At 51.3% G+C, this 18075-nt stretch overlaps 1 protein-coding gene across 1 annotated transcript in view; it reads left to right on the plus strand.

Annotated features, from left to right (window-relative positions):
* Nucleotides 1-18075, plus strand: part of Sema4b (semaphorin 4B) — a 40658-nt gene that overhangs the window by 9791 nt on the left and 12792 nt on the right. The window contains exons 2-4 of the mRNA XM_038313772.1: nt 2566-2821; nt 17508-17671; nt 17815-17877. Coding sequence (XP_038169700.1) covers nt 2701-2821; nt 17508-17671; nt 17815-17877 — 348 coding nt within the window. The 5' untranslated portion in view covers nt 2566-2700. The remainder of the gene's footprint in view (nt 1-2565; nt 2822-17507; nt 17672-17814; nt 17878-18075) is intronic.

Here is an 18075-nt window from a genome sequence, read left to right on the forward strand (position 1 = left end):
GGGACAGGCTCTCAGACATTGTTGCCTCACAGTCTCTACACCCAGTCCTGATCTTTGCTCAGTTTGCTGATCTTCCATTTCTACACTGCCCAGCCAGCACTTTAACATAAAGAAGTTTCCTTCTCTTCCCTTCTCTTTCCCTTTCTGAGTCACACTCCGGACTAATGGGCTGTATTTCAATTTGATGCATTAGAAGACATTACTTGTTAGGCCATTTGATGACCAAGTGGTCATCAAACTGTCTCCCGCATCCTTTAGGCAGAGCCTCATTAGTTGTCGATTTCTTTCCTTTCAGACCATCAAAATGTTCTTTCTGCCTTGTGCATTCTCTTCACCCTCCAAGGAGAGCTCGCTTTCCTTTTCCGGGGGAGTGGTGTGCAGAAACCAAGATCTGGAGGCAACGTCTGCACACCCATTATTTTTATCAGTGACTTGATTAAAGGTCTATGGAATACTTAGCCAAATTACAATGACTCAAAACTTGGAAGATGATACGAATATGAAATGGGATGATAGTAGAATCGATATTCAAAATGACCCGTGGGATGAAATTGGGGCCAGAACCAACAGATTTAAGAGGGATAATTTTGAAGTCGTGTGTTCAATTGAAAAAGTTTATTGCATAATTTCAGGTTTGGAGCACTCTTCACTAGGTAGGAACTGGTCCCGAGGATTGTTCCAGGTTGTTAGTTAATACGAGCAGGTAGTAGTCTGTGACTCCTGTCCCGCTCATTCACTCGGTCATTCCTTCAACCAATATTTATTGAAGGCCCGCCTACCATGCACGTACGAAGGCACTGTTCCAGGTGCTCGGGAGGTTTTGAGCCCAAGAAAGCTGTGCCTAACTTCTTTCATTTCATTTATTTATTTAAGGTATTCTTTTTTGTTTTGTTTCATTTCCTTTTTTTTTTTTTGAGACAGAGCCTCCTGTAGCACTCATTGATTGGCGTCCAACTTGTCTTGTATCTGAGGTTGCCCTCCAATTCCTGGTCCTCTTGCTCCACCTGCCAAGTGCTAGACTTTAAGGCATGTACCACCATTTCCATTATTTTTAAGCCAGGCCTGTGGCCCATACCTTTAAATCCAGCACTTGGGAGGCAGAGGCAGGTGCATCCCCATGTTTTACAGAGTCTGTTCCAGGACAGCCAGGGCTACACAGAGAAACCCTGTTTAAAAAAAAAAAAAAAAGGTTTTTACATGTATGTTTTGTGTGTCACAGTCACACAGGTCAGAGGACACAGCTTGTGGGTGTGCATCCTCTCCTTCTACCATGTGGATTCTGAGATCGAATTCAGGCCATCAAGTTTGGCAGCAAGTGTCTGCCCACTGAACCGCGTCACTTAGCTATAGCCCCTGACTTTCATTTCTAAGGCCTCTGGCTACCATGTTGAGAAGAGATTGTAGGGGCAAGAGAAGAAGCAGTTAGAGGACCCTTAGTGTAGCCAGGAGAGCAGGGTGGGATGTAGGGAAGCAGTAAACTTCAGATTTTGTGTTTTAGTGGGTTTGGACATGAGGAGTAAGAGACAAGACATGAAACTGTAAAAGGATCTCAGGGTGTGGTGATGGTACAGAAATTGTGGGAAGTCTGGTTGTAAGAAAGGAGACCTGGGGCCACCAAGTGCTTGTCTACCCTGACTGCTCTCTATTTGTGGGAGGGGATGGGGAAGCCTGGGGGGTGGGGATGAGAGGACAAAGATGTTGCTTTGAGACTGCTGATATTCGACAGCCCATTTCTGGGTGAAATGGTCTCATTGCTACAAGAACAATGAACACAGATTTTCAAGTTTTCAATTCTATCCATGCAGCCAGAAAAAGCTGGAACGGGTTCCCCAAACCTTGCTCTCTCTGTTGATTTCCCTTTCTTCCTGTCCACTGAAGATTAACCAAATTGACCTCAGGTCTGGGTACCTGCTGGTGAATACCTCTGGTGTCTTACTCCATCCTTAGGGAATCCTTTCCTATGCTCAGCCACGTGCTGGTGGGGGAAGGTCTAGTCTCCTTGGCTAGACCTTCATGCAGTCCATGAAATCCTATTATCCCACTTGAACTAATTCTGCGCCGCCCCGGGCTTCGTGTGGACAGAATTCTAAGCATGGACAGCCCAACAAGAATATCTAGATTCTAGACCACGCATAGATCTCCTGCAGAAAAGAGACTGGAAAGCCACCAGTCCCAGGGTATGCACAGATCCTGGAACAAGGGGGTGGGGATGGGTAGGCGGCGAGTGGGGCAGGGTCCCCGGGAGCCGGAAAGAGGGCGGGTCTGAGTGGCCCCGAGAGACCTTGCGCGCCCCTCATTTCCGAGCTTCGGGTCCCCAGGCTCTGCCCCGCCCCGTGTGTCCCAAGCCGGGTGAACCGATCCGGCGCCCCTCTTACTCCAGCGCCCAGGAAGGAGGAAGGGAGAAGAGCTGGGTGAGAACCAGCCAGGAGGCCCGCCTACCCTCTGACTTCCTGCTCTGCGCCCTCCTCCCTGCGGCGGGACGTGGGACTCCCACTCGGCAGCACTCTAGGCTGAGGAGCCTTCAGTGCAGCCGCCCACGTGACCGTCTTCTCTGCTGCCCCCCAGGTCCGGAGGCGAGGCGGAGGAAGGACTCTAGGGGACAGAGCGGGGCGGGGCTGCAGCCCGAGACTCCAGTTAAGCAACCTGAGCCCGAGCCGAAGGACGCCGCTGGCTGCTGTGCTCCGAGTTCCGCGCGCCGCGATGGGCTGGGCGAGCTGCTCCGCCGCCCTGCTGCGCGCGCTGCTGGTGCTGCTGCTGCCGCTGCTGCTGCCGCTGCTGCGGACGACGCGGGCGCTCGGCCCCCGGATCAGTGTGCCGCTGGGTGAGTGCTGTGGGACGCAGCCGAGGGAGGGGAGCGCGGGTGGCCACCACAAAGGAGCGGTTGAGGTTCAGTAAGACCCCTTCCCTTTTCAAAATGCTGTGGTCAAAGCGAGAGGGAAGGGAAGCTAGGGAGCCGAGAGCCCCTTTCTTCCATTTTCTATGGACCTGGAGAGGGCCACTCTCTCGCACCGTTGCTGCTGCTGATCTCCTAGGAGGGGGTACACTCAGCACTGTCTGGAGGCCTCAGGTGCTGGCCGTCCTGCCTACTCACGTACTTGTCTTTGATGCTGACCAGAGCCAACCAGGGAGCCACCCACGGCACGGGGCTAAGAGAACCGCTGCTGGCCCTTCTCTAAACTTCTCAGGCTGGAGCCTGGAGCGGGGCGGGTGGGCGCCAGGTCTTTCCTCCCTGCCATTTCTGACTGACCGACCTGGAGGGCACACCCCCCCAACATACACACACCCGGACTTGAAAACTTACCTTCCAAAGTCCCTGCAGGACCCTAACTAGAGGGACCTGAGAGTATTATTATCCTGGTTGACCGGATTCCTTTCCTGTCGCTTTTTATCCGTCTCTGTGACTGCCCGTATTTTCACCCCCCCTTCTCTCTCTCTCTCTCTCTCTCTCTCTCTCTCTCTCTCTCTCTCTCTCTCTCTCTCTCTCTCTCTCTCCTCCCTCCCTTAGTCTGATTGTCCCTGGCCCTTCTCCTAGGGCCCCCAAGTTTTGGAAATTTAGAGACTTGGGTCTTTTTTTGTTTTTGTTTTTTTTGAGACTTTGAGACAGAGTTTCTCTGTGTAGCCCTGACTGTCCTGCAACTCACTCTGTAGACCAGGCTGGCCTCGAACTTGCAGAGATTCACCTGCCTCTGCCACCACCTCCTCCTGGCTGGACTTGGGTTTTAAGCCCATCAAGTAACCCCTATTCCCTGAGCTTCCTCCTCTGCAAAGGTGGCTGAGGTGACCTTGCAAAGCCATCTTGGGAAATTAATGAAAGTTGGTGCATTGTGGGCATCAGGCACACAGGAACCAACAGATACTGTTTGGCCAGACCCCTCTAACTTGCAAGCAGTCACGTGTGAGTTAGGACAGAATGTGCATAAATTAGAGGTTATACGCTAGAACTCCACCAGACTTCCTTCTCTTTATTGCATCCCCACCCCTGAAAGCATCCCATTTGCAAAAGCATGGAACCAGCTCTTCAATTATAAGGCCCCTAACAGGATCTGAATCTCTTATCGGAAACATTACTGGTGCTCCAAGTTCAAATTCTGCCTTGGCCATTTAGTCCCCATGTGATCTTGAGTAAACAGTTTCTCTGCCTTGATTTCCTCATCTGTAAAATAGGGATATTAGCACCTTGCTCAAGGCTCAACCCATTACTTGTTGTAAAGTCTTTATAATAGGGCTTGGTACAGAAACCTCTCTGCAGGTGTTTGCTGTCATTCTTGTTATGCTTAACTTGGACCAGTCCTGCTTGGAGCTGGGTGGTTCTCCACAGGGTGGAGATGGTTCCAGGGTCTTAGTTCCATTGCGGGCGCCTTGGGAGTTCTGTTCTTGGGGCAAGGAAGGACTGAAATCAGAATCAAGGATCGCTGCTCTGCTACTTTTAAATATTTAGCTTGTGGGTGTGTGGGTGTGTGGGCACACGTAACCCATGTGGAGGTCAGCGGGCAACTGGCAAAGTTCTGCGGCCATGTGGATCTCAGCTGTTACGCTCAGGTCATCAGGCCTGGTGGCGAATGCCTATTCTGGATGAACTGTCTTGATATACCACTCTGACCCTTTTTTCCTTCTGAGCTAGGCATGGAGCCCATCTTGCATTAGTCAAGTTACCTCTGAGCCATACCCGTTGCTGGTTCTGTCCTGTGTCTCCCTAGACCATCAGTTCTCGACCTTCCTAATGCTGTGACGCGTTAACACAGTTCCTCCTGGTGACCCCAACCATAAGATGATTATCATTGCCTCGTCACAACTGTAATTTTGCTAGTTATAAATCATAATATCTGCATTTTCTGATGTCTTAGGTGATCCCTGTGAAAAGATCTTTCAACCCCCAAAGGGGTCAAAATCTACATATTGAGAACCATTGCCCTAGACCCTTAGACCCTCTCAGCTTTAGGAAATACTGCAGGGTCTATGGGTGGGGGTAGCTGCCCTGGGAGGGCAGGACTAGCTTTTAGGGCCACACCAAACACAGCAGGTTTTATGTCTCAGGGAGTGGTGGGGAGACCTGAAAGAGGAATAAAGAGGCCCTGCTTCCTGGGAGAACTTCAGCCCTTGGTTAACTCCACAGTTCCAGGACCTGGCCAGCTTCCACAACTTTTTTGGGCTGCCACAGGTGGGCAAGGGGTGTCTTGTGCACTGTACAGAGATCTAGCTGAGGGGTTCAAAGGGCCTGCAGGCCAAGAACTGCTTTGGGGGTTAATTCTGTCAGGTTAGTGGGGGCCATTTCTAATCCTCAGGATGACCTGTGGTATTTCAGCAATGGCCAGCCTCCTGAACACTGGGTGTCCCTCGACATTTGACTGAGCTGCCATGTTAGCCACAGTGCTCCTCCTTCCTGGGCCTCCACAGTACCCTTCGTCCCTGCTTCCACTCCCTTTCCTCCCATGTACAGGCAGGTTCTGTGGCTTGAGTCCCAAATGGGGAATGCCCTGGTGACTGAACAGGCTCACCCTTTGAGTCTGGCCTGAGACAGTTTCCTGTCTCATCCCTGGGGGCTCGTTAGATGTTCCTGGCAGTGTGCCCATTCTTGGCAGGCTCGTGGTGACCATGGGGTGCCTGGCCTAGAGCCCTTCAGCCTTCCGAGACAGGCTTCCCAGGGATTGCACAGAATGGAGACTGTATCCCTTTTCCCGCCACCTGAACTGAATTCACACCCAAGCCCTCCCTTCCCCCAGGACCTGATACTTAGGGATAGTGGGCTCTGTCTGTGATCAAAAAGTCCCTTGAAGTGGAAAGTCCAGTTTACTCTGCATCTAGGGTCTCTCGTGAGAATCCTCATTCCTGTTGACGGTTCTTGGGAGTCCTCAGGCTGGAGGAGTCCTGGTGACCTCACCTGATGGTCGGTAGAGGGAAGGAAGACCAGGGGCATTTTGAGTGGGAGTGGGGGAGCATCCTGCAGACTCCTGAAACCAGCTGGAAGTCTGTGAAAGCTACACTTCCGAGGAGAGCACGAAATCGGGGTTCTTTTGCCCTGCAAACTTCAGGGCCATAATGTGGGCAAGAGCAGGAGTCAGGCCTTGCAGCCTGGCCCGTTTGAAGAAACAAAACAGAACTGCTGCCACGGCCTGCTGAAGTCAGGCAGAGGCCCTTTATTTGGGCAAAGCAAAAGAGCTATTAATGTCCCCCAGCTTCAGAAGCATCCTGCTTAAAAGCTCTGGAAACAGTGTATGAACCAGATTGGAATTAAATCTGTAGGCCTGCAAAATGCACTCAACAAAACCCCATTGAATGCAGAGAACAAGGCCCTTGGCACGAACCAGCTGTCTGTCCTCCGTCCTGGAGCAGGCATTCAGAGTCAAGGCTGCCTGAGTGGCCCCTGTGCTGGCCCGCTGCTTTGGTTGCCTCTTGTCTGCTTACTGACCTCCCTCCTTGATGTGACCTCAGCCCAGCATGAGACTCTGAAGTTCTGTCCCAGAGGCTGGTCTGTCTGCCAGTTTTCAGAGGCAAGCGAGAGCCCTAAGGATGGGTGCTGAGAGCCGGGCCGGGAGAACTGGCTACTACCCTTATCAAGGACACAGCATAGGGCGAGCTACAGCCTTCTTAAGCCTGTATCTGTATCCACATGACAGGAAGAATAGCGGGGGCCCATCTCCCAGACTCCAGGGAGGATTATTGAAATTATGTATGTAAAGTGCCTGGCCCGGGTCCTGACACGTGCAGCCGGCCTGTGGAAGGTAGCAGCTTCTGCGTGCTGCTTTGCTCAAACCTCCTACTGGCCTCACTCCGGGAGGTGCATCTGCCTTGGGAGCTGAGGGCCGCGGCCCTGCTCTGCCCTGGGGAGGAGCTGAAGCAAGGGCCCGAGGGCTGATGGGAGGTCGTTCCCAGGGGGACCCGCTTAGGTTTGCCCACTTTTGAAAAGCTCCTGGCTCTGTCCTTTCAAAATGTCTTCTGTGTCTCAAGAATCTTCTCTGCTTGAGACTGAATTTCCCCTCGTGATCTTCCCGGCCTGTCCTTCTGCTCTGTGGTCTGTGAAGTCCCATTCAGTTGGTGGTGTGCGTGCCCAGAACACTAGACTTGCAGAGTGTGGGAGGAGCCCCTTGATGTTCTGTATATCACAGGCATCATCTGATGATGGGTCCTGTTTGAAAGTCTCTGAAAAATCACGTCACCATTCCTACCTTCCTGCTAGCCCTTTCTTAGAGCCCATCACCCCGTCCCAGCTCCATGGCTGCTTAGGCTGGGTCAGGGCTCAGAAGCCTTAGGTTGAGCCCTCCCTGCTTCCCGGGAGAGAGAGGATCAACAGACCTAATCCTGTGGTGTAGTTGGATTTTTCTTTGGGCCACCAGCTCACAAATAATGACATGGAGACTTATTATTAATTATGAAGCTCGACCTCAGCTTAGGCATGTCCCACTCTCTCTCATAACTTAAATTAACCCATTTATTCTCGTCTACGTTCTGTCGCATGGCTCATTACCTCATCTCTCTGTACTGCTCATGCCTCTTCCTCTGCATCTGACTAGTGACTCTGCCCTCTCCTTCCCAGAATTCTCTCTCTGCCTGGAAGTCCCGCCTATACCTCCTGCCTAGCTATTGGCCATTCAACTTTTTATTACACCAATCACAGCAATACATTTTTTGTACAGTGTACAATCCTACAGCACAGTGGTCCAGGCTGCCCTCTCTTCAATAAGCATCCTAGAAAGCATTGTCTCTTAAGACTGCATTGTACAGCTGGGCAGTAGTGACACCTTTAATCCCAGCACTCGGGAGGCAGAGGCAGGCGGAGCTCCGTGAGTTCGATTCTCTACAAGAGGTAGTTCCAGGACAGCTAGGACTGTTAAACAGAGAAACCCTGTCTCAAAAAACCAGGAAAAAGCCGGGCGGTGGTGGCGCACGCCTTTAATCCCAGCACTCGGGAGGCAGAGGCAGGCGGATCTCTGTGAGTTCAAGGCCAGCCTGGTCTACAAGAGCTAGTTCCAGGACAGGCTCCAAAGCTACAGAGAAACCCTGTCTCGAAAAAACAAAAAACAAAAAACAAAAAAAAAAAAAAACAGGAAAAAATTGTGTTATACAGCCACTACTTGTCTCCAATTATCCCTCACTGCTCTTCTTTACCTTCTGGCCTCCCTGTCCTGGGAAGGTTTGTCCCATCGGGAACAGCGTCTTGACAAGGGACCTCTCTTGCTGTTCTGAAGACCACACGCTCTCACTTGCTCATTTGCCCTCCAGGATCTCCCTGGTTCGTGCATGCCACAGGGCTGCCTCCAGCCCTCCAGGGTCACAGCTGATGGTCCAGTCTTGGGAACCTAGAAGGATAGGTAGTGAGGGGACGGGTGTAGCTGAGGATCACAGAGGGGAGCTATTTATCCACGTCAGGTTCTCCCTCCCAAGCCTGCGGTTCTGCCTCTTCTTGGGCCCATCTGGAAGTCTTTCCTCTAGCCTGGAAGGCTAGAAGAGATGCTTTGGGGATGGGCTTCTGGTAGGTGGGAGATAGAACCCTCATTCCTCATTCCTCCTTCTTTTTTCTCTTTGGTTTTTTCAAGACAGGGTTTCTCTGTAGCTTTGGAGCCTGTCCTGGAACTAGCTCTTGTAGACCAGGCTGGCCTTGAACTCACAGAGATCCGCCTGCCTCTGCCTCCTGAGTGCTGGGATTAAAGGTGTGCACCACCACCACCCCACCCAGCCTAGAGATTTTTTTTTTTTTGGTCCATTGCTAGAATGGAACCCAGGAAGACAGGCTGCTAAGGAAACCCTCTGCCATTGTGCTACATGCCAGCCCTGGCCTACTCACAGAAGAGGAGGAACACTGCACGCAGTGCCCACCGGGCTAGGCTCACTTGCGCCTGTGTTGTATTGTTTCACCCATTGTAGAAAAGAATGCTGAACCCTAGTGGAGCCACCTCATCCTGGCGGGATCGTGCATCACTAAAGACAAGAGACTGTGCCTGGGTCAGTTTCTTCACTGACTCAGGAGCCTTATTCTTTCCTAGAGACCAGCTGCCTCTCGCTTCACCTGCCAGTCACACAAAAGTGGCCGAGTGGTCCAGCTCAGCCCTGTCGTAATTGATCAGCGCTGCCATTCCGTCTGGTAAAGAAGTCTGGTGAGGTCACTCAACAGAGCAAGGGAGCCAGCTGAGGCCCCTGAGGGCACTGTCAAACTAGATAGCAGAGGTCCTGGCTGGGAAAACGGGCACACTAGGTAGGGGTGGCGGGCAAAGCCAGTCTGGGGTTATATTTTGCTTGGCTTCCAAGTGACTTAGAAATTTTTAATTAGTAACTGATATTTAAAACTTAGGAAATGTTATATTAAAAATCCAGATTTCTGGCTGAAGGGGAGTCTGGCAAGGCAGTGCCCCCCTTCCATTCAGCAGTAAGCCACCGGGCCTCAGCAGCCACCTCCTCTTTCGAGGGCCCCCTGCCTCCAGATGGTTACGCTCCTACCAATTCTGTCTCCCTTGCCTGGCACCAGGGTGCCAGATGTTGCGCACAGAAAGGCTGTCTGGTGTGTGAGAAGGTAAGAGGAAGGGAGGGGAGGGCAGTAGGCAGGAAGGGCAGTGCTGTGTGCTTCAGCCATCCTCTTAGTCATCCAAGTCCTCCTGCGGGGCCTTCCGCGTGGCGCGGGAGGAGGGTGACCTGTCCCCAGACAGCTCCACAGTGATTGGTGATGAAGTCAGGATGCACGAGAACCTTAGGACTTCCTGCCCATCCCCCACACCTCTGTAGCCGTTTCCTTTTCCTGCAGCATTTTTAGCTGCCACATGTCTCTTTGTGGTCTTTGGGATGATGACTGACCAAGCTGCCCGTGTGCTGGAGGGGTCAGGCACAGTGGGGAGCGTCAACCTAGGGCTTCTCTCTGGACTATAGCACCTCAAAACGAGGAACTCTGACCTGTGTTCATTCAGCAAACATTTGTGACACACCTTGGAGGTCACCTGATCAGGTGATGTGCACATGGGGTAGCAGTATGAAGAAGATTTGCTCTTGATCCTGAAAGTGCTCTTCTGTGTGGTGAGAGAAAACAGACCCAGACACCTCATCATAAAACAGTGTCGCTTGAGCCTGTGACAGGTGTGACGAGTGTGGCAAGCCCTTGTCTGGCTGGAGATTCAGGCAGGCCGTAGAAGGGCTGATAAATCAGCTTAGTCAGAGGGAGAATTGTATCGCAGAGCTGACTGTGACCAAAGCACCCTTGAACTGCACTGGGCATCACTCATGACATGGGGCTTTGCGAGGTGGTGGTGACAGTTCTTAGAGAGCCTCCCGCTATAGCACAGCCCCTGGGAGACTACAGTAACTGGGGTGGGAGCAGGTAGTATCCTGGTTCAGCCTGTGGTGGTGGAGTAGTGACTTGGGGTGGGTCTGAGAGTGGGGGGGGTTGACAGAATTTGATGGTAGATGGTGTGTACGCGGCTGAGGAGAGGCAGAGTGGGCACCGCGGAGATCAAGACATGGAGTGAGAGGCCTGCGGGGGGCCCCAGGAAGGTACCCTTGGAGTAAGTCATTGTTCGTGCTTGTGTGGGACACCAGAATCAGTATCACTGAAGTGGTAGGCGTGGACACATGACCCTTCACAGAGTGAGGAGACAAGAGCAGCACAGGAGAGAAAATCCTTGACAGGTCAGAAAGCAGCGCCACTAGAGCAGGCCAACACAGGTGCGTATCTCGCCTCTTCCACATCCCCCACAGGTCAGTCCCACCTGTGGCCTCCTGGAGGGCCTGTGGGACTGAGTCTACAGGGGCCAGGATGTGTGCAGAAGGCATGGATGACCCTTTAGAGCCTTTGGGGCTCAACACTTGAAGACAAGCGTGCGATGGGGTCTAGGCTACCAGTGGGACGCTTCCTGGGCCACGAGGGATCTTCCACCAAGTGTTGGGCTGGATGAGGGAGTGGGGGGCAAAGGTGAAAGCGCTGACAAGCGCTCTCGTAGGGAGTTCGCCCTTGTTTCGAGACAAAAAAGTGGCCGCTGAAAGGGACAGCCTGTGTCTGAGGAAGCCAGAAGTCGAACAAACTTAGAGGCATCTGTGAGGAAGAGGATAGGTAGGAGAGAGAGGCCACAGGAGAGGGAGAGTTAGGGTGGCCACCCAGGACCACGGTCAGCTCCTGTGTCCCCCTTAGAGGGGGCAAGCAGAGGTCAGGCCCTGAAGGTGTTGGAACAGCCTGTGTTGATGAGGTACAGGTCCCGTGGCTTTGGGGTTCTAACAGGGGTTGGCCAGCTCACAAGAGGGACAGTTGGGAGGGAGGCATTCTAGAGTAAACCCACCCCTCGAGCACAAATGCTTGCTCATGCTCTCTCTGGTGTATTATTATTATTATTATTATTATTATTATTATTATTACTGGCTTTGTTTTTGAATCAGGGTCTTGCTGTATAACTAAGACTTTCCTTGAACTTCCAGTAAGTTTTTCCTTAGTCTCCCAAATGCTATAAATGCTTTATTTTTTTGTGGGATGAGAAGGTGGATTGAGACAAAGTCTTATGTGGTCCAGGCTGGGTCCAAACTTGCTTTAGAGCCGAGGATGACCTCGGACATCTGAGCATTTATACTTTTACCTCTCAACTACTTGGATTACTGACCGCCATACCTAGCCACTAAATGGACTCTTGACCATTTCAGTCCAGGGCAGACTTTGGCACATAGTCCTCCAGTCCTCCACAGTGGGTATGACTCTCTTGTGAACTCTGCCCTGGCCTTAGCCCATTGATGTCGACCTTGGTCCCATGTTTAGCCTGAGGACTAGGTGGCTGTCTAGTACTGGGTGGTGTGGAAGAAGGAAGTACATCCAGGCCAGTTTGCTGCTGACTCTTAACAAGTGGGTTCAAGGTTCTGGTGACTTGGCATGACGTCCTTGAGACGAGCCACTCAGGAGGCCTTTCACCCCTGCAGAAGGCCGCTTCCTTGCTCTGACTCTACAGGGAGGCTGGTGTTTTCTGGTCACAGCCTGCTGGGACCTGTGGAGGGCTAAAAGTTAGAGCTAGGTCAGCATCTCCCTGTGGTGGCTCAGCAGCCACAGAGCAGGGAAAAGTGGGGTGCCCTGAATTAGCCCTGCCCAGGGTGGGGCTAAGCAATATTCCTGTCTTAGCCCAGAAAGCTCCAAGCCTCTGACTGAGTCACAGGGAAGGGGAGAGTCTTGGTGAGGCTAGGGACTGAGAAGTTCTCACATCACTTCCTGCTAGAATGGGGTGTGTGACCCTGAAGGTGGCAGCCCTGGAATAGCCCCATCCTGTCTTTTTGAAGGATGGGGCACCCTTGGGGATGATAAGCTTTTGGGCAGCCACTGGCTCAAGTTGCCCAGGGCCCTTGGAGAAGTTCTGTCCTGATTGGGGAAGCAACCAGAGCCTCTAGTTAAGGGATAAATAAACCCCAGGCAGCGAGACAGGGAGGGTATGTGGACCATACTATACTCACAGCCAGGAGACCAGGTGGAACATATTTTTTGACACAAGAGGCACAACCACACACATAAACATACATATGTGCGCATACACACACACACACACACACACACACACACACACTTCCAGTCACCTCTGCACACAGAGTACCAGGAACTCAACACACAAGCCTGGACAGGCCCCAGAGTTCCCTGCACATAGGCACACAGACACACAGACATGGGCAGGCTCAGGCAGAGCCTTCTGCACAGACGTCCACACAGACACTCTGTCACAGACGGGTGGGAGCTTGGGCAGTCACTGCACTTGTGACTTGTAACACACATCCAGTTTCTGAGCTGATCTGACCATGAGACCCTTGTGTCCCCCCCCTCCTCCCCGCTGAGGCTCAGGTGGAGTGGGCCGGCACTGTAACCTCACAGGAGGGAGGCCACACCCCCCTGTCCTGCCCTCTGTGGCTTGCTGGGCTGGATTTTCCTGCGGGGCTTTTGGATTTTGTTTTTGAGCCACTCGAGTGTTGATCGTGTGCCAGGCACCATGCCAGCGCAGGGAAAACGTGTGCAGAGTTGTTTTGAGTGAAGCGCTCAGTAAGTGTGGGTTATTATGGACATTATTATTTACATACGTAATCTCGTTTCTTCTCATAACAACTCTGTGAGGCAGAGGGCAATTATTGTTCCCATTTTGCAGATAAGGAAAGAGGGGCTCGGAAAGGTTAAGTGGCTTTGCCTTCTGAGCAGTAAGTAGAGGCTGGATTGGAACCTGCTCTCTGACAGGATATGCTCTCAGTCTGTCCTGTGGGCTAACTAGTGGGGAAGGCCTAATGAAGTCTGCCCGCAGGAGTGGAAGGATCACTGGCAGCCGGGGTTCATCAGCACAGCATGGCTCTTAAGTTTGAGTCAGGGTGGAAGGGAGGAGAGAGGAGGGCAAGCATGGAGGGTCATCCCCCACGTGAGAAAGCGGGCTGTGAAGGCCCTGTGCTCGCTTCAGGGCTTGTGCCACTTCCCATCCCATGGTCATTTTGTTCTGTGTGTTTCCAGCAGACATGAAGGGTCGTGGGCCACTGGCATCCAGGCTGCCCCTCCAGCCTGTCTTGCCTTTGTCTGAGGGACCCTGGGCAGCTTGCCATCCACCCGGGCTAAAGTGGAGGGGGCGTTGAGCTGCCACCTGAGCTTGTGCTTATCTCGGACTCTTGGCATTTCTGTGTCTGGACGGAATCCAAGGGTGGCTTCCCGCTTAGAGCTGTAGGTCCCACCCAGGTGGAAATGCCCTCCGGTGTAGGCAGATAAGCCTTGGCAAGCCAGAGGCAGCCTGTGCTTTCAGAAAACCATGAGGGGTGCAAGAGATAAAGAAGGGGTGCAGGAGCTGTGTGCCTTGATCTCACTGAGTCGCGTGGGGCTCCTGTGAGCTGCAGTCTCCGTGTTATCGAGTTAGACACATGAGAAACCACAGTGGAGTGAGCGGCTGTCGTCGGGAAGGGCGAAGGACTCCTTGGTGCCTCTCAGAGTGTCGTCCTCCAGCCTCCTCCTCCCGAGTCACCTGGAGCTGGCCGGGTGGCTGTCTTGCAGACCAGCGGTTTCAAAATCTCTGGGGAAGGCTTGGAGTCCAGATGTTTCGGGGGGTTGGGAGGTGGTGTAACTTTCTCTGGCCTCCCAGTGTGAAGAGCTGAGGAGTTAAGAGTTGGAGAAGAGGCTCTTGGTAGTTTGAAGAGAGGGCATCCTTGCGCTGTGACTGCCTCTGGTGTCAGTGGCAGAGTTCAGACTCTGACCTCAGGACCTTTCCTCATGAATTCTAGTGCAGCCCTGTGTCTAACTCTGGGTTACAGGAGGGTGACAGCCACACATATTCCCCTCAAACTCCTAGTCCTCCCTGCCACCACCTTCCATCCCCAAGGAGACCTCCTGGGGAGCAGATATGGGCCCCTCCTTCTCTATCATCCTATTGACTGGAGATGGTAGCCATCCCACGTGTCCCAGCAGGCTTATTGGAAAACCCCGCTGAGAGCTTCTTCAGCATCTCGTGCCACGTGTAAAAGGCTTCCGTCAAAGGACTGGTGTGTCTTCCTGTTCTCAATAGTGAGAACCAAGTTACTTCATTTCCCTTTTCCCTGTGGCCGCCAGGGGTCTTGGTGCTTAATGCGGAACCCACCCCTAATAGCTGTGTGAAGACCTAGTGACCTGCTTATGTGACCTCTCTTCCCTTTCTAGCTTAGATGTCTTCCTCAGATGGGTTTTTCTCTGCTCCTGATTTTAATGTTTCTGTTTCGCCACTTTCTTGCTCTGTGTTTCCTTACCTCTTTCTGGAACCAGGCGGAGGGTATGTAAAAACATTGGACATACAAACACACATGAAGTCATCTCCATGTTGCTTGGCTGGCATGCTGCCCCATGGCTTCCCAGCTCTGTGAGTCTTGTTTGTTTGCATGGTCCTAACCCACTGGTCAGTTGGGACATGCCTGAGGCTGCTCAGGGGCTGCTTTCTGCTTGTCTTTGTGTCCTGTCTTCAGCCGCTTAGAATTTTTTAAATAATTTCTCTCTGAACCCATTAGTCATTCAAAGCATAAATAGTGCACTGATGGGTCAGTGGGCATTGTTTCTTTTTTTCCTCTTAAATTTATCTTTTACATTATGCAAGTATAGGTTGCTTACTGTAAAGCCCCCATATAATAAGTTTAAGGGGGAAAAATACCCTTGGTTCTTCTAGTAATCTAGTAATTCTAAGACTTCACTTCATTCATTCTTCTGTCTGGATTTTTTTCTCATTTATATTTTTTCCCACAAATTGAAATAATCTGACCAGACATATTTTATAATCTTCATTTTTAGTAATAGATAATTAATATCTCCTAATTATTTCATCTTCTGCAACAGTGAATAGGCCCTAAAATTTTCTCAGTGGTACTATATATTTGTATGTATGTATATGCATGAGGGCTAGCCAGATGGCTCAGGGTAATGGTGCTGTTGTTGCCAAACTTGACAATCTGAATTCAATCCCCAGGACTCACGTGATAGAAGAGAGAACCAATTTCCAGAAATTGCCCTCTGACCTACACATGCATGCATGCGTGCACTCATACACACCCACACACCCCTTCACTCCCCGCTTTTAAATGTTAATTTAGCAGGAAAGGCTTTGCTGTAAGACCCAACACTGTCTTGGCCTCTGTGCTCTGTGCCTGATGCACAGAGCCACCTCTGGGTCGTAGAGAGTTCCCAGGCTACCAAGGTTCCCCTGGACGCTGGCATGAAATGCTTACACCGCTGTCTTTTTTCCATCTCTAACCCTTTGGCTTGCTGCTGAGATCAATGAGGCTTCTGTCACCCTTGCCCTCCCTTCATGCCCCTCACCTTCCCACCTTTGCTGTTGCCTTTGCCACTTAAAGTAATACGCCTGCCCCAGATGTGGTAGTGCACGCTTATCACCCCAGTACAAAAGAGGCTGAGGCAGGAGAATCATGATTTTGTTTTAGTCTGAGCTATGTAACAGAGCTGCCTCAAAAAGTCAAGCAAGCAAACTCCACATGGGCTAAGGTTATACTGCACGGTGGTGTAGGCTGAGTGTCATCCACAATCAAAATAGCAAGACACTTTAACATCTTTTTATTATTTAAAGAATTTTTAGGATTTATTTAACTTTATTTTATGTGGATTGGTATGAAAGATCCCCTGGAACTGGAGTTACAGACTGTTGTGAGTTGCCATGTAGGTGCTGGTCCTCTGGAAGAGCAGTCAGTGCTCTTAACCACTGAGCCATATCTCTAGCCCCCTTTAACATTTTTTAAATGTCTAATATAATCCTCGATTTTGTTCTGTCTGCACATCCATGCAAATGTGCTGTTAGGGATCAAACCCAGGCCCTTATACGTTAGACGAGCATGTGCCGAGCCACACCCCAAGCCCTAGCATGGCATTGTGACCCTCTTTGCCCTCTTTGCTCCTAGGAGGGACAGCAGAGTCCCATCCACTCCCCGCCCCCAGTCATGCAGTCTGTCCCACATTCATGTTTCCCAGCTCTAGGCTGAGGACATTCATGCTCTGTCTAGTAACTGTAAGTCTCCATGGGTGCTGGGGGCTCTGGCTTGAGACAGGGGTTCAGTTGTATCCCCGCAGGGCCAGGGAAGGAGAGGGCTGCCCTTGCATTTCCTTTTGTTTTAGTCAGATGCTGTCAGAGGGGGGTGTTAAATGTACCAGCTTTCTTCTCTGTTACAGTATTTATTTTTGTGTGTGCTTGCACACTGCCATAGCATTCACGGGGCGTCAGAGGACACCTTACAGGAGTTCCCTCCCTCCTTCTACCCTCTGGGTCGCCGGTACTGAACTCAGGGTATCAGGCTTGGTGGCAGGTCCCTTTACTCACTGAGCCACTGCCTTCCTTTCTTAGGTTCTATTATGTACTCACCCATGACTTTATACTGTAATTTGCTTTGTATTTTGACCCCTTCTCTCTGTTAAAGTGGGGTCCCACTTAAGGAAACCCAGATTGGCCTCCAACTTCTAATTCTGCCTCATCCTCCCATGTGCTGAGATTACAGGCATATACCATCATACCTAACTAGATTATGAATTTCCTTGTTTTTTTAAATTTATTTACAAAGTATACAGTGTTCTGCCTGCATGTGTGCCTGCTGCAGGCCAGAGAAGAGCATCAGATCTCAGTATAGATGGTTATGAGCCACCATGTGGTTGCTGGGAATTGAATTCAGGACCTCTGGAAGAGCAGCCAGTGTTCTTAACCTCTGAGCCATCTCTCCAGCCCCTAGATTATGAATTTCTTACACAGCTTAGTTTGCTTATTTTCTGGAGTTTCTAATATATTGCCTTTTGCCAGATGTGTAATATTCCACTGAAAGGAATATCATAATTATTTTTGTCCAGTCCCCTATCCTTGGGCTCTTAGGTTTCCACTTTCTCGATCATATGCATGGAGCTATAATTAATGTTCTCCTCCATGTTTTTCAGTGCATTTCTTTCGTACATTTGAGTGTCAGAAATGCCCTTTGTACCTATTGTCCCAGGTTCTTGCCACTGACTGCCCTGCAAACCTGTCTTAGATTAAATTCGGTCTTTCTTGAGATAAATGGAAAAGGCCATTCTCAGGCATTGCCCGTCTTCCTCTCCGTAGGCTCTGAAGAAAGGCCGATTCGAAAATTTGAAGCTGAGAACATCTCCAACTACACAGCCCTTCTGCTGAGCCAAGATGGCAAGACGTTGTACGTGGGGGCCCGAGAGGCCCTCTTTGCGCTTAACAGCAACCTTAGCTTCCTGCCCGGTGGAGAGTACCAAGAGGTGAGGCGGGGGAGGGGCCAGGTGGATGGAGAGGGGTGGCTGGGGAGCTCAGCCTGCAGATCAGAGGGTGCTTTGGGCAGGAGAGGAGCATGGCACTGCAGACCTCCACGCCTTCACACCTATTTCCCCTTCTTCTTCCTTAGCTGCTGTGGCGAGCAGATGCTGACCGGAAGCAGCAGTGCAGCTTCAAGGGCAAGGACCTGAAGGTGAGCCTGGAGTCGGGGAGGGGTCTGCGCAGAACTGAGCAGATACTACCAAGTGTTATGGGGAGTGCATAGCCTGGAGATAGCCAACCGCAATCCCATCCTTTCTGTGATCTTGAACAAGTAGGTTTATCTAGCCGAGCCTTACGGTTCCTACCTGTAAACTGGGGGTCATATGCCCATGTCCCTGGATAAACCAGT

Source organism: Arvicola amphibius, chromosome 12, assembly GCF_903992535.2.
Source record: "Arvicola amphibius chromosome 12, mArvAmp1.2, whole genome shotgun sequence".
Taxonomy (NCBI): domain Eukaryota; kingdom Metazoa; phylum Chordata; class Mammalia; order Rodentia; family Cricetidae; genus Arvicola; species Arvicola amphibius.